The sequence below is a fragment of the Oncorhynchus masou genome, chromosome 8 (genome assembly GCF_036934945.1).
Source record: "Oncorhynchus masou masou isolate Uvic2021 chromosome 8, UVic_Omas_1.1, whole genome shotgun sequence".
Lineage (NCBI taxonomy): Eukaryota > Metazoa > Chordata > Actinopteri > Salmoniformes > Salmonidae > Oncorhynchus > Oncorhynchus masou.
In genome coordinates, this window is record NC_088219.1 from 27,281,515 (window position 1) to 27,308,041 (window position 26,527).

The 26,527-nt window shown below is 60.4% G+C and overlaps 1 protein-coding gene across 6 annotated transcripts in view; it reads right to left on the reverse strand.

Annotated features, from left to right (window-relative positions):
* The window catches only part of dnm1a (dynamin 1a), a 113,076-nt gene that overhangs the window by 71,823 nt on the left and 14,726 nt on the right, over positions 1 to 26,527 (reverse strand). For all 6 annotated transcript variants that reach the window (XR_010456341.1, XM_064972086.1, XM_064972084.1 and 3 more), the window contains exon 2: positions 6,463 to 6,536. Coding sequence is in view for 5 of the 6 variants with exons in the window: in XM_064972086.1 (XP_064828158.1) it covers positions 6,463 to 6,536 (74 nt within the window). In the remaining variant the exon portion in view is untranslated. The remainder of the gene's footprint in view (positions 1 to 6,462; positions 6,537 to 26,527) is intronic.

The following is a 26,527-nucleotide window of genomic DNA, read 5'->3' on the forward strand; positions in this document are numbered from 1 at the left end:
TTTAACAGTCTGATGGCCTTGAGATAGAAGCTGTTTTTCAGTCTCTCGGTCCCAGCTTTGATGCACCTGTACTGACCTCGCCTTCTGGATGATAGCGGGGTGAACAGGCAGTGGCTCGGGTGGTTGTTGTCCTTGATGATCTTTATGGCCTTCCTGTGACATCGGGTGGTGAAGGTGTCCTGGAGAGCAGGTAGTTTGCCCCCGGTGATGCGTTGTTCAGACCTCACTACCCTCTGGAGAGCCTTATGGTTGTGGGCGGAGCAGTTGCCGTACCAGGCGGTGATACAGCCCGCCAGGATGCTCTCGATTGTGCATCTGTAGAAGTTTGTGAGTGCTTTTGGTGACAAGCCAAATTTCTTCAGCCTCCTGAGGTTGAAGATTCTCTGGTCTGCTGAAACCAAGACGAAACTCTTTGGCAAAGTACAGAGAAATCTTTGATGGAAACCTGCTCCAGAGCGCTCAGGACCTCAGACTGGGACAAAGGTTCACCTTCCAACAGGACAACAACCCTAAGCACATAGCCAAGACAACACAGGAGTGGCTTCGGGACATGTCTCTGAATGTCCTTGAGTGGCCCAGCCAGAGCCGGATTTAAACCCGATCGAGCATCTCTGGAGAGACCTGAAAATAGCTTTGCAGCAACGCTCCCCATCCAATCTGACAGAGCTTGAGAGGATCTGCAGAGAGGAATGGGAGAAACTCCCCAAATCCAGGTGTGCCGAGCTTGTAGCGTCATACCCAAGAATAGATGTTGTAAGGCTGTAATCGCTGCCAAAGGTGCTTCAACAAAGTACTGAGTAAAGGATCTGAATACTTATGTAAACGTGATATTTCCATTTTTTATTTTGACAAAATTTGCTAAGATTTTGATAAACCTGTTTTGCTTTATTGTGTGTAGATTGATGAGAAAAAAAGGACAATTTAATCAATTTTAGAATAAGGCTGTAACGTAACAAAGTGTGGAAAAAGTCAATACATCTGAATACTTTCTGAATGCACTGTGTGTATAATTCCTAGTTGCACACACTACACACACCCACACATCATTATTATTTATTTATTTTGCTTTTTTATTGTGTACATTTGTGTCTTCCATTAAATTTTTATGTTTTTACATTTTTTTTAAATTGTAAAGTATTTTTGCTTGTAAAGTTTATTTCCTTATGTGTCAGACCCCAGCAAGACTCGCTGTCACCATTGCTGGCCTACTAGGCAGAGTTGCAAAGAAAAAGACATATCTCAGACTGGCCAACAAAAATAAAATATTAATATGGGCAAAAGAACACAGACACTGGACAGAGGAACTCTACCTAGAAGGCCAGCATCCCGGAGTCGCCCCTTCACTGTTGACGTTGAGACTGGTGTTTTGCGGTTACTATTTAACGAAGCTGCTAGTTTCTCAAACTAGACACTGTAATGTACTTCTCCTCTTGCTCAGTTGTGCACCGGGGCCTCCAACTCCTCTTTCTATTCTGGTTAGGGCCAGTTTGCACTGTTCTGTGAAGGGAGTAGTACACAGCGTTGTACGGGATCTTCAGTTTCTTGGCAATTTCTCGCATGGAATAGCCATTATTTATCAGAACAAGAATAAACATGAGTTCCAGAAGAAAGTCTTTGTTTCTGGCCATTTTGAGCCTGTAATCGAACCCGCAAATGCTGATGCTCCAGATCCTCAACTAGTCTAAAGAAGGCCTGTTTTATTGCTTCTTTAATCAGGACAAGATATTTCAGCTGTGCTAACATAATTGCAAAGGGATTTTCTAATGATCAATTAGCCTTTTAAAATGATAAACTTGGATGAGCTAACACAAGGTGCCATCAGAACACAGGAGTGATGGTTGCTGATAATGGGCCTCTGTACGCCTATGTAGATATTCCATTAAAAATCAGCCATTTCCAGCTACAATAGTCATTTACAACATTAATGTTTACACTGTATTTCTGATGAATTTGATTTTATTTTAATTGCTTTTCTTTCAAAAACAAGGACATTTCTCAGTGAACCCAAACTTTTGAACGGTAGTGTATATATATATTTATAATATGTTGCATTGTGATGAAGTCTGTTATTGAAAGCCTACTCTAACTTATGAAGTTACCATAACAACACTACCAAGCCACTGTCATCAAATCAAATCAAAGTTTATTTGTCACGTGCCCCGAATACAACAGGTGTAGACCTAACATTGAAATGCTTACTTACAGGCTCTAACCAATAGTGCAAAAAAGGTATTTGGTAAACAATTTGTAAGTAAAGAAATAAAACAACAGTAAAAAGACAGGCTATATACAGTAGTGAGGCTATAAAAGTAGCAAGGCTATATACAGGCACCGGTTAGTCAGGCTTATTGAGGCAGTATGTACATGTAGATATGGTTAAAGTGACTATGCATATATGATGAACAGAGAGTAGCAGTAGCGTGAAAGAGGGGTTGGCGGGAGGTGGGACACAATAACAGATAGCCCAGTTAGCCAATGTGCAGGAGCACTGGTTGGTCGGCCCAATTGAGGTAGTATGTACATGAATGTATAGTTTAAGTGACTATGCATATATGATAAACAGAGAGTAGCAGCAGAGTAAAAGAGGGTGTGGGGGAGGCACACAGTGCAAATAGCCATTTGATTACATGTTCAGGAGTCTTATGGCTAACAGGACTATTTGCATTGTGTGCCCCCCCCCCCCCACACACACACACACACACCCTCTTTTACGCATTTTGTGCTAGACTTGGCACTCCGGTACCGCTTGCCATGCGGAAGTAGAGAGAACAGTCTATCACTGGGGTGGCTGGGGTCTTTGACATTTTTTAGGGCCTTCCTCTGATACTGCCTGGTGTTGAGGTCCTGGATGGCAGGCAGCCTGAACCTCAGGAGCACTGGTGTGGTGCTGCCACAGCACTCCTTCACATTTTTACATTTGACAATAGATGGGGCTGGTAAAACTATTCCTTGAAAATTAATTTGGATAAATTCCAAATAAATGATTTTTAATTACCACAAAAATTCCATGAAAAACAATAGAATGACAAACCAAGTAAATATGTATGGTGGCCTAGAGGTATACATACCCCTTAACTTATGTGTTACAGCCTGAATTCAAAATGGATTTTAATGTCACGTCCGCTGGAATAATTATTGGACCGAGCTGCAGCGTGATCTGGGTTCCACATCTTTTATTTGAAATAAGTGAACCACACAACAAAACAATAAAGACTAAACTAACCGTGATGACAGTGTAGTGCTAACATGCAACTACACATAAACAATATCCCACAAAACACAGGTGGAAAAAGGCTACCTAAATATGATCCCCAATTAGAGACAACGATTACCAGCTGTCTCTAATTGGGAATCATACCAATCACCAACATAGAAAACAAAACTAGAACCCCACATAGAAAATATAAACTAGACTAACCCCCCAGTCACACCCTGACCTACTCCACCATAGAAAATAAAGACTCACTATGGTCAGGACGTGACATTTAAAAATAAAAAAAATACGACATAATGACAAAGTGAAAATATGTTTTTTGAAATTTTGGCAAATTTATCGAAAATATCTTATTTACATAAGTATTCACACCCCTGAGTCAATACATGTTAGAATCACTTTTGGCAGCAGTTTCGGCTGTGATTCTTTCTAGGTAAGTCTCTAAGAGCCTTGCACACTTGGATTGTACAATATTTGCACATGATTCTTTTAAAATTCTATAAGCTCTGTCAAGTTGGTTGTTGATCATTGCTAGACAGCCATCTTCGCATCTTGCTATAGATTTTCAAGCTGATTGAAGTCAAAACTGTAACTAGGCCACTCAGGAACATTCAATGTCGTCTTGGTAAGCAACTCCATTGTATATTTGGCCTTGGGTTTTAGGTTATTGTCCTGCTGAAAGGTGAATTTGTCTCCCAGTGTTTGGAAAGCAGACCGGACCAGGTTTTCTAGGATTTTATCTGTGCTTAGCTCTATTCTGTTTCTTTTTATCCCAGAAAACTCCCCCTTCCTTGTCAATGAAAAGCATACCCATAACATGATGCAGCCACCACCAAAATATAAAGAATGGTAATAAGTGATGTGTTTTGTTTTGTTGGATTTTCACCAAACATTACACTTTGTATTCACATCAAAAAGTTCATATCTTTGCTACATTTTTGTCAGTATTACTTTAGTGCCTTATTGCAAACAGGATGTGTTTAGGAATATTTGTATTCTGTATTCTTGTATTCCTTCTTTTCACTCTGTCATTTAGGTTAGTATTGTGGAGTAACTACAACTACAATCCATCCTCAGTTTTCTCCTATCACAGTCATTAAACTCTGTAACTGTTTTAAACTTACCATTGGCCTCATTGTGAAATCCCTGAGCGGTTTCCTTCGCCTAGGACAACTGATTTAGGAAGGATGCCTGTATCTTTGTAGTGACTGAATGTATTGATACACCTTCCAAAGTGTAATTAATAACTTCACCGTGCTCAAAGGGGTATTCAATCTCATTTTTTTTATTTTGACCCATCTACCAACGGGTGCCCTTCTTTGGCATTGGAAAACCTCCCTGGTCTTTGCCGTTGAATCTGTGTTTGAAATTCAATGCTCGACTAAGGGACCATACAGATAATTGTATGTGTGGGGTACAGAGGTGAGGTAGTCATTCAAAAATCATGTTAAACACTATTATTGCAGACAAAGTGAGTCCATACAACTTATTATGGGACTTGTTATGCAAATGTTTACTCCTGAACGTATTTAGGCCATAACAAAAGGGTTGAATACTTATTGACTCAAGACATTTCAGCTTCTAATTTTTTATACATTTGTAAACATTTCTAAAAACATTTTTCCACCTTGACAATATGGATTATTGTGTGTAGACCAGTGACACCAAATCTCAATTGAATCTATTTTAAATTCAGTCTGTAGCACAACAACATTTTGAGAAATTGAAGGGGTGTGAATACTTTCTGAAGGCACTGTAGGTAAATGATAAATCTTCCCTGTCTTCTCTCTGGCGGTGGCGAGAATGATGAAGAACTATACAGGCTACGTGTGCACAGTGGAGGCCTGGTGGAGGCTTCACCACTTTGGCCAGTCAGAAAATTGAAAGAAAAATCTAAATTGACCGTGTGTCTCCATTGATGTTCATAAAACTCCTCTCTACTCTAACACAGTGGAACCCAGAATACATGTGACCACTTGGTTACAGTGACACCATTCTCCCAAAGACACCCAAACCAGAGTGGCCACTGCAAAGCCCAAGGAGCCTGATCCTCTCTGGAAGTTGCTGTAGCCCTGCTTGGAATATTTAGCCTACATTGGCTATTGGTTGAGACGCAGGGCCCATTCTAGCCTGGTATGACAGGGTGAGCAATTGGAAATGTGAATTGGGCCAAGTTGGAGGTAATAATGCATTTAGGTTATAGGTTATTGAGCTGCATGAATACACCACACCAAAAGCTTGAGTATATGGCTGTTTTAAAACAAATGCACAGAGCTGTCCTTCACCGTCCTTCAGCACCACAAGTTGGTTCAACTTGTCTAATTAGCATCATTGCCCGATCCTGGCGCTGTCCTTTCAGCACCACAAGTTGGTTGAACTTGTTTAACATTATTGCGTGATCCTGGTGCTGTCCTTTCAGCACCACAAGTTGGTTGAACTTGTTTAACATCATTGCGCGATCCTGGTGCTGTCCTTCAGCACCACAAGTTGGTTCAACTTGTCTAACATCATTGCGCGATCCTGGCACTGTCCTTTCAGCACCACGAAGGATGCTCTAATCACTTAAAATGGCATGTCATCGCATAATATTATTACTACTACAAATAGAAGATTATCACTTTTCACAATTGTGCTCGTTTAGTAAAATTAGATCCAAGCTGAATCAATGTCTTGCAAGATCGCAATGATTCATTTGCATTTTCCATAACATAGTAGGCCTGCAACACTACTGTTACACCAACAACACCTCATTTGGAATGAGATTTTAGGATGGTTGGCTGAAGCTGAATAGTAAAATAAATGTGCCAAATACCAACAGAGCCACTATGTAGGATATACGCTTTGAATGAAGCAAAACACAAGAAAGGCTAATAATGTTTTAACACCGTCTGCTCTAATTCACTCACAGAACAGACATTCAGGAATATATAAATGCTTATTACCATGAAACTGATTGAGATCAATCAAATGATTTGCATGGAGATGCAGTTTGGATGTTTCACCGGTAAAACGTGAATAATTATCATTCACAATTGAGAGTGATGATGGCAGATGATGCAATTGGAGGATGCATTTTATGCATATTCAATATTGATAGGCTATTAATTTGGCTATATCTTACGGTACAAACTTTGACTGAGAAAATGATGACGTACAAAAACAATCGCTATCCCTCACCTAAAGAAATTGCACTACACCACTGCTCTGGTGAGGAGGCAAGTGGAAGGGAGGGATGGGGAAGAGTTTACCTGTGGGACAGTTGATCAGCTGGAGGACCAAAGGACGGCGGGTGACGATGCCAGAGCCACGGGGAAGGAAATCTCTGTAACACACGGGAGAGAGAAAATAACCATGGTTATGGAAACACCTGGGCCCATATTCATTAAGCATCTCAGAGTAGGAGTGCTTAATACATTTTTACATTTTTACCTCATAGAAAGTGGGACTGCGAGACATATTGAAGTTTCTGTAAAGGGCTGTTTTTCCGGAAACACTTTCTATTCCACCTGGCAGTCTTTGTCTGGGATGCGATACAATTAGCTCTTTCTGAGAGTAGCCCACTTAAGAGCCTGTGTGAGGTCTGAGCATGCAGGGACTGGTAAGCACTGGGACAGGAGAGAGAGAGAGAGAGAGAGAGAGAGAGAGAGAGAGAGAGAGAGAGAGAGGGAGAGAGAGAGAGAGAGAGGGGGGGGAGAGGGAGAGGGAGAGAGAGAGAGAGAGAAATGGAGAGAGATGTAGAGGGAGAGGGAGAGGGAGAGGGAGAGAGAGAGAGAGAGAGAGAGAGAGAGAGAGGAGAGAGAGATAGAGAGAGAGATAGAGAGAGAGAGATGGAGAGGGAGATGGAGAGGGAGAGGGAGAGGGAGGAAGAGAGAAAAATAAGATTGTAGAGGGAGAAAATTATTGAGAGGGTGAGGAAGGGAGAGAGCAGAGTACATAATAGCAAAAAACAGTGAGAGAGAGGATGAGAGAGAGCAAGAGAAAGGGAGAGAGAGAAAGAAGGCACAGGGAGAGAGAGAGAGCTGTACTGTAGCTCTAGCACAGCTGATGAGCACTCTCTTTCCTCAGCTTCATTGTCAGGTGGCAATGAATGGAATCAGTGCCTTGCCAGGCAGTCCTGGGTCTTTAATGGATAAATCTCTGGATAATCAGCACCATAATTGCAGGCTTTGTTCAAACAATGGGCAGCTAAAGTTAGTAGCCTGAGAGCCTACCCTTATCATGTGACAGTGGTGCTTCTGCAAGCTGAGAACAGGACTCTACATTCTGCGGGGTGTTTGCCGAAGAGCAACACTAATCTCATATACAAAATCTTATTGGGACAAATATCCCACATAAAATGATTAATTCTCCATTAATTTTCCATGGCATGGAGTGCTCCAGAACACACTCAATGTAAGCTCTTTAAAAAAGAGACTGAAAGGCTCTCAGAAAACATTCTCCACACACTAGCATTGTAGACTCTATAGACTCCCTCTGAAGCTTTTATCAATGTTTTCAACTGTTTCGTTTTTTCTTTTAATTTGCAGCTCTGGGTCAGAAAAAGAGATGGAGAGAGAGCAAGAGAGTGTCTCTTCAACTACCTCAGAAAAAGAGAGAGGGAGAGCGAGAGAGAGAAAGAGCGAGAGAGAGAGAGTGAGAGAGCAAGAGAGAGATATGAGTGTCTTCACCTGCCTCCAGCCATCTGTGAGACTGGTAACATGCAGATGGTATGGTACACAACATGGTCCTAAAGTGGCTGTGTGTGTGTGTTTGTGTGTGTGTGTGTGTGTGTGTGTGTGTGTGTGTGTGTGTGTGTGTGTGTGTGTGTGTGTGTGTGTGTGTGTGTGTGTGTGTGTGTGTGTGTGTGTGTGTGTGTGTGTGTGTGTGTGTGTGTGTGTGTGTGTGTGTGTGTGTTTTCTTCTGTAGTATTCTGCCGACACTGCCGTAATGGCAGTAGCAGCCATGGTGATATTGTTTGTATATATGCTGTTACATAGCCTGCTGACCTGACACTAGTTGTAGCTAATTCACTTCCACCTGGGTTCAACAACAGTGGTCTAGAAGAGACATGCACCCAGATAGAATCTCATAGGGTCCTGTAAACCAAGAGCGTGTAGACTACTACTGTGCTTTTCGCTGCACCAGCAATACCATCTGCTAAATATGTGTATGTGACCAATAACATTTGATTTGATTTGAATAGTAGTAATGCCTGATCTCTTCATTGCATCACCACCATAGATTTTAACTTTACAGTGCTTGCGGGTCAATAGCAACCATGGCTGAATATTGACCAACGATGATATTAGTTAAGTATGCTCAGTGGGGCCTCCCGGGTGGCGCAGTGGTTAAGGGCGCTGTACTGCAGCACCAGCTGAGCCACCAGAGTCTCTGGGTTCGCGCCCAGGCCGTAACAGGCCGCGACCGGGAGGTCCGTGGGGCGACAAACAGCGCCGTCCGGGTTGGGGAGGGTTTGGCCGGTAGGGAAATCCTTGTCTCATCGCGCACCAGCGACTCCTGTGGTGGGCCAGGCGCAGTGCGCGCTAACCAAGGTTGCCAGGTGCACGGTGTTTCCTCCGACACATTGGTGCAGCTGGCTTCCGGGTTGGATGCGCGCTGTGTGGGTTGTGTATCAGAGGACGCATGACTTTCAACCTTCGTCTCTCCCAAGCCCATACGGGAGTTGTAGCGATGAGACAAGATAGTAGCTACTAAATAATTGGATACCACGAAATTGGGGAGAAAACTGGGTAAAATTCAAAACAAAAAAAGGTATGCTCAGTGGGTTACTAAATGGACAGCTTACAGAGCTGCAGTTTATGAGAATATTTTCAGTTATGAATTATGATTGGCCAACTAAGAATAGTAGCCCGGCTAGCCAGATAATGTGACTTCAATTGTGGATATTACTATAACCAGCCTGTACCTCTCCCCCACCCCAGCCTGTACCTCTCCCCCACCCCAGCCTGCCCCTCTCCCCCACCCCAGCCTGTACCTCTCCCCACCCCAGCCTGTACCTCTCCTCCACCCCAGCCTGTACCTCTCCCCCACCCCAGCCTGTACCTCTCCTCCACCCCAGCCTGTACCTCTCCCCCACCCCAGCCTGTACCTCTCCCCACCCCAGCCTGTACCTCTCCTCCACCCCAGCCTGTACCTCTCCCCCACCCCAGCCTGTACCTCTCCTCCACCCCAGCCTGTACCTCTCCCCCACCCCAGCCTGTACCTCTCCCCCACCCCAGCCTGTACCTCTCCCCCACCCCAGCCTGTTCCTCTCCCCTACCCCAGCCTGTACCTCTCCTCCACCCCAGCCTGTACCTCTCCCCCACCCCAGCCTGTACCTCTCCCCCACCCCAGCCTGCCCCTCTCCCCCACCCCAGCCTGTACCTCTCCCCCACCCCAGCCTGCCCCTCTCCCCCACCCCAGCCTGTACCTCTCCCCCACCCCAGCCTGTACCCTCTCCCCCACCCCACCCCAGCCTGTACCTCTCCCCCACCCCCAGCCTGCCCCTCTCCCCCACCCCAGCCTGCCCCTCTCCCCACCCCAGCCTGCCCCTCTCCCCCACCCCAGCCTGTACCTCTCCCCCACCCCAGCCTGTCCCTCTCCTCCACCCCAGCCTGTCCCTCTCCCCCACCCCAGCCTGTACCTCTCCCCCCCACCCCAGCCTGTCCCTCTCCCCCACCCCAGCCTGCCCCTCTCCCCCACCCCAGCCTGCACCTCTCCCCCACCCCAGCCTGTACCTCTCCCCCACCCCAGCCTGTACCTCTCCCCCACCCCAGCCTGTACCTCCCCCCACCCCAGCCTGTACCTCTCCCCCCCCACCCCAGCCTGTACCTCTCCCCCACCCCAGCCTGTACCTCTCCCCCACCGCAGCCTGTACCTCTCCCCCACCCCAGCCTGTACCTACCCCAGCCTGTACCTCTCCCCCACCGCAGCCTGTACCTCTCCCCCACCCCAGCCTGCCCCTCTCCCCCACCCCAGCCTGCCCCTCTCCTCCACCCCAGCCTGCCCCTCTCCCCCACCCCAGCCTGCCCCTCTCCTCCACCCCAGCCTGTACCTCTCCCCCACCCCAGCCTGCCCCTCTCCTCCACCCCAGCCTGCCCCTCTCCTCCACCCCAGCCTGCACCTCTCCCCCACCCCAGCCTGCCCCTCTCCCCCACCCCAGCCTGCACCTCTCCCCCCACCCCAGCCTGTACCTCTCCCCCACCCCAGCCTGCACCTCTCCCCCACCCCAGCCTGAACCTCTCCCCCACCCCAGCCTGTACCTCTCCCCCACCGCAGCCTGTACCTCTCCCCCACCCCAGCCTGTACCTCTCCCCCACCCCAGCCTGTACCTCTCCCCCACCGCAGCCTGTACCTCTCCCCCACCCCAGCCTGCCCCTCTCCCCCACCCCAGCCTGCCCCTCTCCTCCACCCCAGCCTGCCCCTCTCCCCCACCCCAGCCTGCCCCTCTCCTCCACCCCAGCCTGTACCTCTCCCCCACCCCAGCCTGCCCTCTCCTCCACCCCAGCCTGCCCCTCTCCTCCACCCCAGCCTGCACCTCTCCCCCACCCCAGCCTGCCCCTCTCCCCCACCCCAGCCTGCACCTCCCCCCACCCCAGCCTGTACCTCTCCCCCACCCCAGCCTGCACCTCTCCCCCCACCCCAGCCTGCCCCTCTCCCCCACCCCAGCCTGTACCTCTCCCCCACCCCAGCCTGCCCCTCTCCCCACCCCAGCCTGTACCTCTCCCCCACCCCAGCCTGCACCTCTCCCCCACCCCAGCCTGCCCCTCTCCCCCACCCCAGCCTGTACCTCTCCCCCACCCCAGCCTACACCTCTCCCCCACCCCAGCCTGCCCCTCTCCCCCTACCCCAGCCTGCCCCTCTCCTCCACCCCAGCCTGCCCCTCTCCCCTACCCCAGCCTGCCCCTCTCCTCCACCCCAGCCTGCCCCTCTCCCCCACCCCAGCCTGCCCCTCTCCTCCACCCCAGCCTACACATCTCCCCCACCCCAGCCTGCCCCTCTCCCCTACCCCAGCCTGCCCCTCTCCTCCACCCCAGCCTGCCCCCTCTCCCCTACCCCAGCCTGCCCCTCTCCTCCACCCCAGCCTGCCCCTCTCCCCCACCCCAGCCTGCCCCTCTCCTCCACCCCAGCCTGCCCCTCTCCCCTACCCCAGCCTGCCCCTCTCCTCCACCCCAGCCTGCACCTCTCCCCCACCACAGCCTGCCCCTCTCCCCTACCCCAGCCTGCCCCTCTCCCCTACCCCAGCCTGCCCCTCTCCCCTACCCCAGCCTGCCCCTCTCCCCCACCCCAGCCTGTACCTCTCCCCTACCCCAGCCTGCCCCTCTCCCCTACCCCAGCCTGCCCCTCTCCCCTACCCCAGCCTGCCCCTCTCCCCCACCCCAGCCTGTACCTCTCCCCCACCCCAGCCTGTACCTCTCCCCCACCCCAGCCTGTACCTCTCCCCCACCCCAGCCTGTACCTCTCCCCCACCCCAGCCTGTACCTCTCCCCTACCCCAGCCTGTACCTCTCCCCCACCCCAGCCTGTACCTCTCCCCCACCTCAGCCTGTACCTCTCCCCCACCCCAGCCTGTACCTCTCCCCCACCCCAGCCTGTACCTCTCCCCCACCCCAGCCTGTACCTCTCCCCCACCGCAGCCTGTACCTCTCCCCCACCCCAGCCTGTACCTCTCCTCCACCCCAGCCTGTACCTCTCCCCCACCCCAGCCTGCCCCTCTCCCCCACCCCAGCCTGTACCTCTCCCCCACCCCAGCCTGTACCTCTCCCCCACCCCAGCCTGTACCTCTCCCCCACCGCAGCCTGTACCTCTCCCCCACCCCAGCCTGTACCTCTCCTCCACCCCAGCCTGTACCTCTCCCCCACCCCAGCCTGCCCTCTCCCCACCCCAGCCTGTACCTCTCCTCCACCCCAGCCTGTACCTCTCCCCCACCCCAGCCTGTACCTCTCCCCCACCCCAGCCTGTACCTCTCCCCCACCCCAGCCTGTACCTCTCCCCCACCCCAGCCTGCCCCTCTCCCCCACCCCAGCCTGCACCTCCCCCCACCCCAGCCTGTACCTCTCCCCCACCCCAGCCTGTACCTCTCCCCCACCCCAGCCTGTACCTCTCCCCCACCCCAGCCTGTACCTCTCCCCCACCCCAGCCTGTACCTCTCCCCCACCCCAGCCTGCCCCTCTCCTCCACCCCAGCCTGTACCTCTCCCCCACCCCAGCCTGCCCCTCTCCTCCACCCCAGCCTGCCCCTCTCCTCCACCCCAGCCTGCCCCTCTCCCCCACCCCAGCCTGCCCCTCTCCTCCACCCCAGCCTGTACCTCTCCCCACCCCAGCCTGTACCTCTCCCCCACCCCCCACCCCAGCCTGTACCTCTCCCCCACCCCAGCCTGTACCTCTCCCCCACCCCAGCCTGTCCCTCCTCTCCCCCACCCCAGCCTGCCCCTCTCCTCCACCCCAGCCTGTACCTCTCCCCCACCCCAGCCTGTACCTCCCCCACCCCAGCCTCCCCCCCCACCCCAGCCTGTACCTCTCCCCCCACCCCAGCCTGTACCTCTCCCCACCCCAGCCTGTCCCTCCACCCCCAGCCTCCCCCACCCCAGCCTGTCCCTCTCCCCACCCCAGCCTGTCCTCCCCCACCCCAGCCTGCCCCTCTCCTCCACCCCAGCCTGCCCCTCTCCTCCACCCCAGCCTGTCCCTCTCCTCCACCCCAGCCTGCACCTCTCCCCCACCCCAGCCTGCCCCTCTCCCCCACCCCAGCCTGCACCTCTCCCCCACCCCAGCCTGTACCTCCCCCCACCCCAGCCTGCACCTCTCCCCCACCCCAGCCTGCCCCTCTCCCCCACCCCAGCCTGCACCTCTCCCCCACCCCAGCCTGCCCCTCTCCCCCACCCCAGCCTGCGCCTCTCCCCACCCCAGCCTGCCCCTCTCCCCCACCCCAGCCTGCGCCTCTCCCCCACCCCAGCCTACACCTCTCCCCCACCCCAGCCTGCCCCTCTCCCCTACCCCAGCCTGCCCCTCTCCTCCACCCCAGCCTGCCCCTCTCCCCCACCCCAGCCTGCCCCTCCTCCCACCCCAGCCCACCCCACCCCAGCCCCTCCCCCACCCCAGCCTGCCCCTCTCCTCCCACCCCAGCCTGCCCCTCTCCCCCACCCCAGCCTGCCCCTCTCCCCACCCCAGCCTGCCCCTCTCCTCCACCCCAGCCTGCCCCTCTCCCCCACCCCAGCCTGCCCCTCTCCTCCACCCCAGCCTGCCCCTCTCCCCACCCCAGCCTGCCCTCTCCTCCACCCCAGCCTGCCCTCTCCCCCACCCCAGCCTGCCCTCTCCCCCACCCCAGCCTGCACCTCCCCCCACCCCAGCCTGCCCCTCCACCCCAGCCTGTCCCTCTCCTCCACCCCAGCCTGTCCCTCTCCTCCACCCCAGCCTGCACCCCAGCTCCCCCCCCCACCACAGCCTGCCCCTCTCCCCACCCCAGCCTGCCCCTCTCCCCCTACCCCAGCCTGCCCCTCTCCCCTACCCCAGCCTGCCCCTCTCCCCCACCCCAGCCTGTACCTCTCCTCCACCCCAGCCTGTACCTCTCCCCCACCCCAGCCTGCCCCTCTCCCCCACCCCAGCCTGTACCTCTCCCCCACCCCAGCCTGTACCTCTCCTCCACCCCAGCCTGTACCTCTCCCCCACCCCAGCCTGTACCTCTCCCCCACCCCAGCCTGTACCTCTCCCCCACCCCAGCCTGTACCTCTCCCCCACCGCAGCCTGTACCTCTCCCCCACCCCAGCCTGTACCTCTCCCCCACCCCAGCCTGTACCTCTCCTCCACCCCAGCCTGTACCTCTCCCCACCCCAGCCTGTACCTCTCCCCCACCCCAGCCTGTACCTCTCCCCCACCCCAGCCTGCACCTCTCCCCCACCCCAGCCTGTACCTCTCCCCCACCCCAGCCTGTACCTCTCCCCCGCCCCAGCCTGTACCTCTCCCCCACCTCAGCCTGTACCTCTCCCCCACCCCAGCCTGTACCTCTCCCCCACCCCAGCCTGTACCTCTCCCCCGCCCCAGCCTGTACCTCTCCCCCGCCCCAGCCTGTACCTCTCCCCCCACCTCAGCCTGTACCTCTCCTCCACCCCAGCCTGTACCTCTCCCCCACCCCAGCCTGTACCTCTCCCCCACCCCAGCCTGTACCTCTCCCCCACCCCAGCCTGTACCTCTCCCCCACCGCAGCCTGTACCTCTCCCCCACCCCAGCCTGTACCTCTCCTCCACCCCAGCCTGTACCTCTCCCCCACCCCAGCCTGCCCCTCTCCCCCACCCCAGCCTGTACCTCTCCCCCACCCCAGCCTGTACCTCTCCCCCACCCCAGCCTGTACCTCTCCCCCACCGCAGCCTGTACCTCTCCCCCACCCCAGCCTGTACCTCTCCTCCACCCCAGCCTGTACCTCTCCCCCACCCCAGCCTGTACCTCTCCCCCACCCCAGCCTGCCCCTCTCCTCCACCCCAGCCTGTACCTCTCCCCCACCGCAGCCTGTACCTCTCCCCCACCCCAGCCTGCCCCTCTCCTCCACCCCAGCCTGTACCTCTCCTCCACCCCAGCCTGTACCTCTCCCCCACCGCAGCCTGTACCTCTCCCCACCGCAGCCTGTACCTCCCCCCACCCCAGCCTGCCCCTCTCCTCCACCCCAGCCTGTACCTCTCCCCCACCCCAGCCTGTACCTCTCCCCCACCCCAGCCTGTACCTCTCCTCCACCCCAGCCTGTACCTCTCCCCCACCGCAGCCTGTACCTCTCCCCCACCCCAGCCTGCCCCTCTCCTCCACCCCAGCCTGTACCTCTCCTCCACCCCAGCCTGTACCTCTCCCCCACCCCAGCCTGTACCTCTCCCCCACCCCAGCCTGTACCTCTCCCCCACCCCAGCCTGTACCTCTCCCCCACCCCAGCCTGTACCTCTCCCCCACCCCAGCCTGCCCCTCTCCTCCACCCCAGCCTGCCCCTCTCCCCCACCCCAGCCTGTACCTCTCCTCCACCCCAGCCTGTACCTCTCCCCCACCCCAGCCTGCACCTCCCCCCACCCCAGCCTGTACCTCTCCCCTACCCCAGCCTGTACCTCTCCCCCACCCCAGCCTGTACCTCTCCCCCACCCCAGCCTGTACCTCTCCCCTACCCCAGCCTGTACCTCTCCCCCACCCCAGCCTGTACCTCTCCCCCACCCCAGCCTGCACCTCTCCCCCACCCCAGCCTGCACCTCTCCCCCACCCCAGCCTGTACCTCTCCCCCACCCCAGCCTGTACCTCTCCTCCACCCCAGCCTGTACCTCTCCCCCACCCCAGCCTGCCCCTCTCCCCCACCCCAGCCTGTACCTCTCCCCCACCCCAGCCTGTACCTCTCCCCCACCCCAGCCTGTACCTCTCCCCCACCGCAGCCTGTACCTCTCCCCCACCCCAGCCTGTACCTCTCCTCCACCCCAGCCTGTACCTCTCCCCCACCCCAGCCTGCCCCTCTCCTCCACCCCAGCCTGTACCTCTCCCCCACCCCAGCCTGTACCCTCCCCCCACCCCAGCCTGTACCTCTCCCCCACCCCAGCCTGTACCTCCTCCTCCACCCCAGCCTGTACCTCTCCCCCACCCCAGCCTGTACCTCTCCCCCACCCCAGCCTGTACCTCTCCCCCACCCCAGCCTGTACCTCTCCCCCCACCCCAGCCTGTACCTCTCCCCCACCCCAGCCTGTACCTCTCTCCCCCACCCCAGCCTGTACCTCTCTCCCCACCCCAGCCCCAGCCTGTACCTCTCCCCCACCCCAGCCTGTACCTCTCCCCACCCCAGCCTGCCCCTCTCCTCCACCCCAGCCTGTACCCTCCCCCACCCCAGCCTGCCCCTCTCCTCCACCCCAGCCTGCCCTCTCCTCCACCCCAGCCTGCCCCTCTCCCCCACCCCAGCCTGCCCCTCTCCTCCACCCCAGCCTGTACCTCTCCCCCCACCCCAGCCTGTACCTCTCCCCACCCCAGCCTGCCCCTCTCCTCCACCCCAGCCTGCCCCTCTCCTCCACCCCAGCCTGCCCCTCTCCCCCACCCCAGCCTGCCCCTCTCCTCCACCCCCAGCCTGCCCCTCTCCTCCACCCCAGCCTGCCCCTCTCCCCCACCCCAGCCTGCCCCTCTCCTCCACCCCAGCCTGCCCCTCTCCCCCACCCCAGCCTGCCCCTCTCCCCCACCCCAGCCTGCCCCTCCCTCCACCCCAGCCTGCCCCTCTCCCCCACCCCAGCCTGCCCCTCCCCACCCCAGCCTGTACCTCTCCCCCACCCCAGCCTGTACCTCTCCCCACCCCAGCCTGTACCTCTCCCCACCCCAGCCTGTACCTCTCCCCCACCCCAGCCTGTACCTCTCCCCACCCCAGCCTGTACCTCTCCCCCACCCCAGCCTGTACCTCTCCTCCACCCCAGCCTGCCCCTCTCCTCCACCCCAGCCTGCCCCTCTCCTCCACCCCAGCCTGCCCCTCTCCTCCACCCCAGCCTGCGCCTCCCTCCACCCCAGCCTGCCCCTCCCCCCCCCCAGCCTGCCCCTCTCCTCCACCCCAGCCTGTACCTCTCCTCCACCCCAGCCTGTACCTCTCCCCCACCCCAGCCTGTACCTCTCCCCCCCTGTACCTCTCCCCAGCCTGTACCTCTCCCCCACCCCAGCCTGTACCTCTCCCACCCCAGCCTGTACCTCTCCCCCACCCCAGCCTGTCCCTCTCCCCCACCCCAGCCTGCCCCTCTCCTCCACCCCAGCCTGCGCCTCTCCCCCACCCCAGCCTGCGCCTCTCCCCCACCCCAGCCTGCCCCTCTCCCCCACCCCAGCCTGCGCCCTCTCCCCCACCCCAGCCTGTCTCCCCCACCCCAGCCTGCCCCTCTCCCCCTACCCCAGCCTGCCCCTCTCCTCCACCCCAGCCTGCCCCTCTCCTCCACCCCAGCCTGCCCCTCTCCTCCACCCCAGCCTGCCCCTCTCCTCCACCCCAGCCTGCCCCTCTCCTCCACCCCAGCCTGCCCCTCTCCTCCCCAGCCTGCCCCTCCTCCACCCCAGCCTGCCCCTCTCCCCCACCCCAGCCTGCCCCTCTCCTCCACCCCAGCCTGCCCCTCTCCCCACCCCAGCCTGCCCCTCTCCTCCACCCCAGCCTGCCCCTCTCCTCCACCCCAGCCTGCCCTCTCCTCCACCCCAGCCTGCCCCTCTCCCCCACCCCAGCCTGCCCCTCCCCTACCCCCCAGCCTGCCCCTCTCCCCCACCCCAGCCTGCCCCTCTCCCCCTACCCCAGCCTGCCCCTCTCCCCACCCCAGCCTGCCCCTCTCCCCCACCCCAGCCTGCCCCTCTCCTCCACCCCAGCCTGCCCCCCCAGCCTGCCCCTCCCCCACCCCAGCCTGCCCCTCTCCTCCACCCCAGCCTGCCCCTCTCCTCCACCCCAGCCTGCCCCTCTCCTCCACCCCAGCCTGCCCCTCTCCCCCACCCCAGCCTGCCCCTCCTCCACCCCAGCCTGCCCCTCTCCTCCACCCCAGCCTGCCCCTCTCCTCCACCCCAGCCTGCCCCTCTCCTCCACCCCAGCCTGCCCCTCTCCCTCCACCCCAGCCTGCCCCTCCCTCCACCCCAGCCTGCCCCTCTCCCCACCCCAGCCTGCCCCTCTCCTCCACCCCAGCCTGCCCCTCCCCCCCAGCCTGCCCCTCTCCTCCCCAGCCTGCCCCTCTCCTCCACCCCAGCCTGTCCCTCTCCTCCACCCCAGCCTGTCCCTCTCCTCCACCCCAGCCTGTCCCTCTCCTCCACCCCAGCCTGCCCCTCTCCTCCACCCCAGCCTGTACCTCTCCCCTACCCCAGCCTGCCCCTCCCCCTACCCCAGCCTGCCCCTCTCCCCCACCCCAGCCTGCACCTCTCCTCCACCCCAGCCTGCCCCTCTCCCCCACCCCAGCCTGCCCCTCTCCTCCACCCCAGCCTGCCTGCCCCACCCCAGCCTGCCCTCTCCCCCACCCCAGCCTGCCCTCTCCTCCACCCCAGCCTGCCCCTCTCCTCCCCACCCCAGCCTGCCCCTCTCCTCCACCCCAGCCTGTACCTCTACCCCACCCCAGCCTGTACCTCTCCCCCACCCCAGCCTGTACCTCTCCCCCACCCCAGCCTGTACCTCTCCCCCACCCCAGCCTGTACCTCTCCCCACCCCAGCCTGCCCCTCTCCTCCACCCCAGCCTGCCCCTCCCCCACCCCAGCCTGTCCCTCTCCCCACCCCAGCCTGCGCCTCTCCCCCACCCCAGCCTGCGCCTCCCCCACCCCAGCCTGCCCCTCTCCCCCCCCCAGCCTGCCCCCCCACCCCAGCCTGCCCCTCCACCCCCAGCCTGCGCCTCTCCCCCACCCCAGCCTGCCCTCTCCCCCACCCCAGCCTGCCCTCCACCCCCCAGCCTGCCCCTCTCCTCCACCCCAGCCTGCCCCTCTCCCCCACCCCAGCCTGCCCCTCTCCTCCACCCCAGCCTGCCCCTCTCCCCCACCCCAGCCCCACCCCAGCCTGCCCTCTCCCCCACCCCAGCCTGCCCCTCCCTCCACCCCAGCCTGCCCCTCTCCTCCACCCCAGCCTGCCCTCTCCTCCACCCCAGCCTGCCCTCTCCCCACCCCAGCCACCCCCAGCCTGCCCCCCTCTCCTCCACCCCAGCCTGCCCCTCTCCACCCCAGCCTGCCCCTCTCCTCCACCCCAGCCTGCCCCTCTCCTCCACCCCAGCCTGCCCCTCTCCTGCCACCCCAGCCTGCCCCTCTCCCCACCCCAGCCTGCCCCCTCTCCCCACCCCAGCCTGCCCCTCTCCTCCACCCCAGCCTGCCCCTCTCCCCCACCCCAGCCTGCCCCTCTCCTCCACCCCAGCCTGCCCCTCTCCCCCACCCCAGCCTGCCCCTCTCCTCCACCCCAGCCTGCCCCCCCACCCCCTGCCACCCCAGCCTGCCCCTCTCCCCCACCCCAGCCTGCCCCTCCCCTCCACCCCAGCCTGCCCCTCTCCTCCACCCCAGCCTGCCCCTCCCTCCACCCCAGCCTGCCCCTCCCTCCACCCCAGCCTGCCCCTCTCCTCCACCCCAGCCTGCCCCTCTCCTCCACCCCAGCCTGCCCCTCTCCTCCACCCCAGCCTGCCCCTCTCCCCCAGCCTGCCCACCCCCAGCCTGCCCCTCTCCTCCACCCCAGCCTGCCCCTCTCCCCCACCCCAGCCTGTCCCTCTCCTCCACCCCAGCCTGCCCCTCCACCCCAGCCTGCCCCTCTCCCCCACCCCAGCCTGCCCCTCTCCTCCACCCCAGCCTGCCCCTCTCCCCCTCCACCCCAGCCTGCCCCTCTCCTCCACCCCAGCCTGCCCCTCTCCCTCCCCAGCCCCCAGCCTGCCCCTCTCCTCCACCCCAGCCTGCCCTCTCCCCACCCCAGCCTGCACCTCCCTCCCTCCACCCCAGCCTGTCCCTCTCCTCCACCCCAGCCTGTCCCTCTCCTCCACCCCAGCCTGCCCTCTCCCCCACCACAGCCTGCCCCTCTCCCCCTACCCCAGCCTGCCCCTCTCCCCCACCCCAGCCTGCACCTGTCCCCAGCCTGCCCCTCCTCCACCCCAGCATGCACCTCTCCTCCACCCCAGCATGCACCTCCACCCCAGCCTGCACCTCTCCCCCACCCCAGCCTGCCCCTCTCCCCTACCCCAGCCTGTCCCTCTCCTCCACCCCAGCCTGTCCCTCTCCTCCACCCCAGCCTGTCCCTCTCCTCCACCCTAGCCTGCACCTCTCCCCCACCACAGCCTGCACCTCTCCCCCACCACAGCCTGCCCCTCTCCCCTACCCCAGCCTGCCCCTCTCCCCTACCCCAGCCTGCCCCTCTCCCCTACCCCAGCCCGCCCCTCTCCCCCCCCAGCCTGCACCTCTCCCCCACCCCAGCCTGCCCCTCTCCTCCACCCCAGCATGCACCTCTCCTCCACCCCAGCCTGCCCCTCTCCTCCACCCCAGCCTGCACCTCTCCCCCACCCCAGCCTGCCCCTCTCCCTCCACCCCCAGCATGCACCTCGCCTCCACCCCAGCATGCACCTCTCCTCCACCCCAGCATGTCCTCTCCTCCACCCCAGCATGCCCCTCTCCTCCACCCCAGCATGCACCTCGCCTCCACCCCAGCATGTACCTCTCCTCCACCCCAGCCTGCACCTCTCCTCCACCCCAGCATGCACCTCTCCTCCACCCCAGCATGCACCTCTCCTCCACCCCAGCATGTACCTCTCCTCCACCCCAGCCTGCACCTCTCCTCCACCCCAGCATGCACCTCTCCTCCACCCCAGCATGTACCTCTCCTCCACCCCAGCCTGCACCTCTCCCCCACCCCAGCCTGCCCCTCTCCTCCACCCCAGCATGCACCTCGCCTCCACCCCAGCATGCACCTCTCCTCCACCCCAGCATGTACCTCTCCTCCACCCCAGCATGCCCCTCTCCTCCACCCCAGCATGCACCTCGCCTCCACCCCAGCATGTACCTCTCCTCCACCCCAGCCTGCACCTCTCCTCCACCCCAGCATGCACCTCTCCTCCACCCCAGCATGCACCTCTCCTCCACCCCAGCCTGCACCTCTCCTCCACCCCAGCCTGTACCTCTCCCCCACCCCAGCCTGTACCTCTCCCCCACCCCAGCCTGTACCTCTCCTCCACCCCAGCCTGTACCTCTCCTCCACCCCAGCCTGCACCTCTCCTCCACCCCAGCATGCACCTCGCCTCCACCCCAGCATGTACCTCTCCTCCACCCCAGCCTGCACCTCTCCTCCACCCCAGCATGCACCTCCTCCACCCCAGCATGCACCTCCCTCCACCCCAGCCTGCACCTCTCCTCCACCCCAGCCTGTACCTCTCCCCCACCCCAGCCTGTACCTCTCCCCCACCCCAGCCTGTACCTCTCCTCCACCCCAGCCTGTACCTCTCCTCCACCCCAGCCTGCACCTCTCCTCCACCCCAGCCTGTACCTCTCCCCCACCCCAGCCTGTACCTCTCCCCCACCCCAGCCTGTACCTCTCCCCCACCCCAGCCTGCCCCTCTCCCCTACCCCAGCCTGCCCCTCTCCCCCTACCCCAGCCTGCCCCTCTCCCCTACCCCAGCCTGCACCTCTCCCCCACCCCAGCCTGCCCCTCCCTCCACCCCAGCATGCACCTCTCCTCCACCCCAGCCTGCCCCTCTCCTCCACCCCAGCCTGCACCTCTCCCCCACCCCAGCCTGCCCCTCTCCTCCACCCCAGCATGCACCTCGCCTCCACCCCAGCATGCCCTCTCCTCCACCCCAGCATGTACCTCTCCTCCACCCCAGCATGCCCCTCTCCTCCACCCCAGCATGCACCTCTCCTCCACCCCAGCATGTACCTCTCCTCCACCCCAGCATGCCCCTCTCCTCCACCCCAGCATGCACCTCGCCTCCACCCCAGCCTGCACCTCTCCTCCACCCCAGCATGCCCTCTCCTCCACCCCCGCATGCACCTCTCCTCCACCCCAGCATGTACCTCTCCTCCACCCCAGCCTGCACCTCTCCTCCACCCCAGCATGCACCTCTCCTCCACCCCAGCATGTACCTCTCCTCCACCCCAGCCTGCACCTCTCCCCCACCCCAGCCTGCCCCTCTCCTCCACCCCAGCATGCACCTCGCCTCCACCCCAGCATGCACCTCTCCTCCACCCCAGCATGTACCTCTCCTCCACCCCAGCATGCCCCTCTCCTCCACCCCAGCATGCACCTCGCCTCCACCCCAGCATGTACCTCTCCTCCACCCCAGCCTGCACCTCTCCTCCACCCCAGCATGCACCTCTCCTCCACCCCAGCATGCACCTCTCCTCCACCCCAGCCTGCACCTCTCCTCCACCCCAGCCTGTACCTCTCCCCCACCCCAGCCTGTACCTCTCCCCCACCCCAGCCTGCCCCTCTCCTCCACCCCAGCCTGTACCTCTCCCCCACCCCAGCCTGTACCTCTCCTCCACCCCCCAGCCTGCACCTCTCCTCCACCCCAGCCTGTCCCTCTCCCCCACCCCAGCCTGTACCTCTCCTCCACCCCAGCCTGCCCCTCTCCTCCACCCCAGCCTGTACCTCTCCCCCACCCCAGCCTGTACCTCTCCTCCACCCCAGCCTGCACCTCTCCTCCACCCCAGCCTGCACCTCTCCCCCACCCCAGCCTGCCCCTCTCCTCCACCCCAGCATGCACCTCGCCTCCACCCCAGCATGCACCTCTCCTCCACCCCAGCATGTACCTCTCCTCCACCCCAGCATGCCCCTCTCCTCCACCCCAGCATGCACCTCGCCTCCACCCCAGCATGTACCTCTCCTCCACCCCAGCCTGCACCTCTCCTCCACCCCAGCATGCACTCTCCTCCACCCCAGCATGCACCTCTCCTCCACCCCAGCATGTACCCTCCTCCACCCCAGCCTGCACCTCTCCTCCACCCCAGCATGCACCTCTCCTCCACCCCAGCATGTACCTCTCCTCCACCCCAGCCTGCACCTCTCCCCCACCCCAGCCTGCCCCTCTCCTCCACCCCAGCATGCACCTCGCCTCCACCCCCCAGCATGCACCTCCCTCCACCCCAGCATGTACCTCTCCTCCACCCCAGCATGCCCCTCTCCTCCACCCCAGCATGCACCTCGCCTCCACCCCAGCATGTACCTCTCCTCCACCCCAGCCTGCACCTCTCCTCCACCCCAGCATGCCTCTCCTCCACCCCAGCATGCACCTCTCCTCCACCCCAGCCTGCACCTCTCCTCCACCCCAGCCTGTACCTCTCTCCCCCACCCCAGCCTGTACCTCTCCCCCACCCCAGCCTGTACCTCTCCTCCACCCCAGCCTGTACCTCTCCTCCACCCCAGCCTGCACCTCTCCTCCACCCCAGCCTGTACCTCTCCCCCACCCCAGCCTGTACCTCTCCCCCACCCCAGCCTGTACCTCTCCCCCACCCCAGCCTGCCCCTCTCCCCCTACCCCAGCCTGCCCCTCTCCCCTACCCCAGCCTGCCCCTCTCCCCTACCCCAGCCTGCCCCTCTCCCCTACCCCAGCCTGCACCTCTCCCCCACCCCAGCCTGCCCCTCTCCTCCACCCCAGCATGCACCTCTCCTCCACCCCAGCCTGCCCCTCTCCTCCACCCCAGCCTGCACCTCTCCCCCACCCCAGCCTGCCCCTCTCCTCCACCCCAGCATGCACCTCGCCTCCACCCCAGCATGCACCTCTCCTCCACCCCAGCATGTACCTCTCCTCCACCCCAGCATGCCCCTCTCCTCCACCCCAGCATGCACCTCTCCTCCACCCCAGCATGTACCTCTCCTCCACCCCAGCATGCCCCTCTCCTCCACCCCAGCATGCACCTCGCCTCCACCCCAGCCTGCACCTCTCCTCCACCCCAGCATGCACCTCTCCTCCACCCCAGCATGCACCTCTCCTCCACCCCAGCATGTACCTCTCCTCCACCCCAGCCTGCACCTCTCCTCCACCCCAGCATGCCCTCTCCTCCACCCCAGCATGTACCTCTCCTCCACCCCAGCCTGCCCTCTCCCCCACCCCAGCCTGCCCCTCTCCTCCACCCCAGCATGCACCTCGCCTCCACCCCAGCATGCACCTCTCCTCCACCCCAGCATGTACCTCTCCTCCACCCCAGCATGCCCCTCTCCTCCACCCCAGCATGCACCTCGCCTCCACCCCAGCATGTACCTCTCCTCCACCCCAGCCTGCACCTCTCCTCCACCCCAGCATGCACCTCTCCTCCACCCCAGCATGCACCTCTCCTCCACCCCAGCCTGCACCTCTCCTCCACCCCAGCCTGTACCTCTCCCCCACCCCAGCCTGTACCTCTCCCCCACCCCAGCCTGCCCCTCTCCTCCACCCCAGCCTGTACCTCTCCTCCACCCCAGCCTGCACCTCTCCTCCACCCCAGCCTGTACCTCTCCCCCACCCCAGCCTGTACCTCTCCCCCACCCCAGCCTGCCCCTCTCCTCCACCCCAGCCTGTACCTCTCCTCCACCCCAGCCTGCACCTCTCCTCCACCCCAGCCTGTCCCTCTCCCCCACCCCAGCCTGCCCCTCTCCTCCACCCCAGCCTGCACCTCTCCTCCACCCCAGCCTGCCCCTCTCCCCCACCCCAGCCTGCCCCTCTCCCCCACCCCAGCCTGTCCCTCTCCCCCACCCCAGCCTGCCCCTCTCCTCCACCCCAGCCTGCCCCTCTCCTCCACCCCAGCCTGCACCTCTCCTCCACCCCAGCCTGCCCCTCTCCCCCACCCCAGCCTGCCCCTCTCCTCCACCCCAGCCTGTACCTCTCCTCCACCCCAGCCTGCACCTCTCCTCCACCCCAGCCTGTCCCTCTCCCCCACCCCAGCCTGTACCTCTCCTCCACCCCAGCCTGCCCCTCTCCTCCACCCCAGCCTGTACCTCTCCCCCACCCCAGCCTGTACCTCTCCTCCACCCCAGCCTGCACCTCTCCTCCACCCCAGCCTGTACCTCTCCCCCACCCCAGCCTGTACCTCTCCCCCACCCCAGCCTGTACCTCTCCCCCACCCCAGCCTGTACCTCTCCCCCACCCCAGCCTGTACCTCTCCTCCACCCCAGCCTGTACCTCTCCTCCACCCCAGCCTGCACCTCTCCTCCACCCCAGCCTGTCCCTCTCCTCCACCCCAGCATGCACCTCTCCTCCACCCCAGCCTGCACCTCTCCTCCACCCCAGCCTGTCCCTCTCCTCCACCCCAGCCTGTACCTCTCCTCCACCCCAGCATGCACCTCTCCTCCACCCCAGCCTGTACCTCTCCTCCACCCCAGCCTGTACCTCTCCTCCACCCCAGCATGCACCTCTCCTCCACCCCAGCCTGTACCTCTCCTCCACCCCAGCATGCACCTCTCCTCCACCCCAGCATGCACCTCTCCTCCACCCCAGCATGTACCTCTCCTCCACCCCAGCCTGCACCTCTCCTCCACCCCAGCATGCACCTCTCCTCCACCCCAGCATGCACCTCTCCTCCACCCCAGCCTGCACCTCTCCTCCACCCCAGCCTGTACCTCTCCTCCACCCCAGCCTGCACCTCTCCTCCACCCCAGCATGCACCTCTCCTCCACCCCAGCATGCACCTCGCCTCCACCCCAGCATGCACCTCGCCTCCACCCCAGCATGCACCTCGCCTCCACCCCAGCATGCACCTCTCCTCCACCCCAGCATATGGGCAGCTGTGATTATGGACAGTCCACCCATCTACCATCCGTCTAATCCCATTGGGAGACTCAACCACTCCCCCTGTCTGGTGATAGCATACAAACACCCCAGCCAGCCCCTCTCCTCCACCTCTACTCAACCCCTCCCCCTGTCTGGTGATAGCATTCAAACACCCCAGCCAGCCCCTCTCCTCCACCTCTACTCAACCCCTCCCCCTGTCTGGTGATAGCATTCAAACACCCCAGCCAGCCCCTCTCCTCCACCTCTACTCAACCCCTCCCCTGTCTGGTGATAGCATTCAAACACCCCAGCCAGCCCCTCTCCTCCACCTCTACTCAACCCCTCCCCTGTCTGGTGATAGCATACAAACACCCCAGCCAGCGCCTCTCCTCCACCTCTACTCAACCCCTCCCCCTGTCTGGTGATAGCATTCAAACACCCCAGCCAGCCCCTCTCCTCCACCTCTACTCAACCCCTCCCCCTGTCTGGTGATAGCATTCAAACACCCCAGCCAGCCCCTCTCCTCCACCTCTACTCAACCCCTCCCCTGTCTGGTGATAGCATTCAAACACCCCAGCCAGCGGCTATCCACTGTCAAACCAAGGTCGACTATGAAGGCACTGAGAAGACAAACATATCCACCCATAAGGAAACTGTATAAACAAACAGATATTTACACACATACACACACCTGTACACCTGTACACACACACACAGACAGACACAGCACTGACAACCGGCACGTGAATATACTGTGCCTTGCTTAGTGGAAACCCTGAGAGGGAGTTGTCGTTGTCTGACATTCAGCTTCGTAGACTGGAGGCTTTGTGAGGAATAACAACAGAACCACGATGAGCTTTAGTCCAATAACAGTCAGATCATTTCCTCTCCATTGTTTTCTCCTACACAGTCACTCTGATTGATTCACAATAACATTACATACATTTATCTAAACCGACCTAGGGTCAACACATATTCAAAACACATTTTTGTTTGTCACATTCTTGGTAAACAACAGGTGTTGACTAACAGTGAAATGCTTACTTACGGGCCCTTCCCTACATTGCATAATATCACTCTTCAGCTGTAAATGTACAGACTACAGGCTGTAATCTAATCATGATCAATGGTGTGCAGCAATTACAGTCACACTATGAATACGAGAACCAGAAAAAGCTATTTCACTATCCCCCAGGCCACAGCCTTAGTG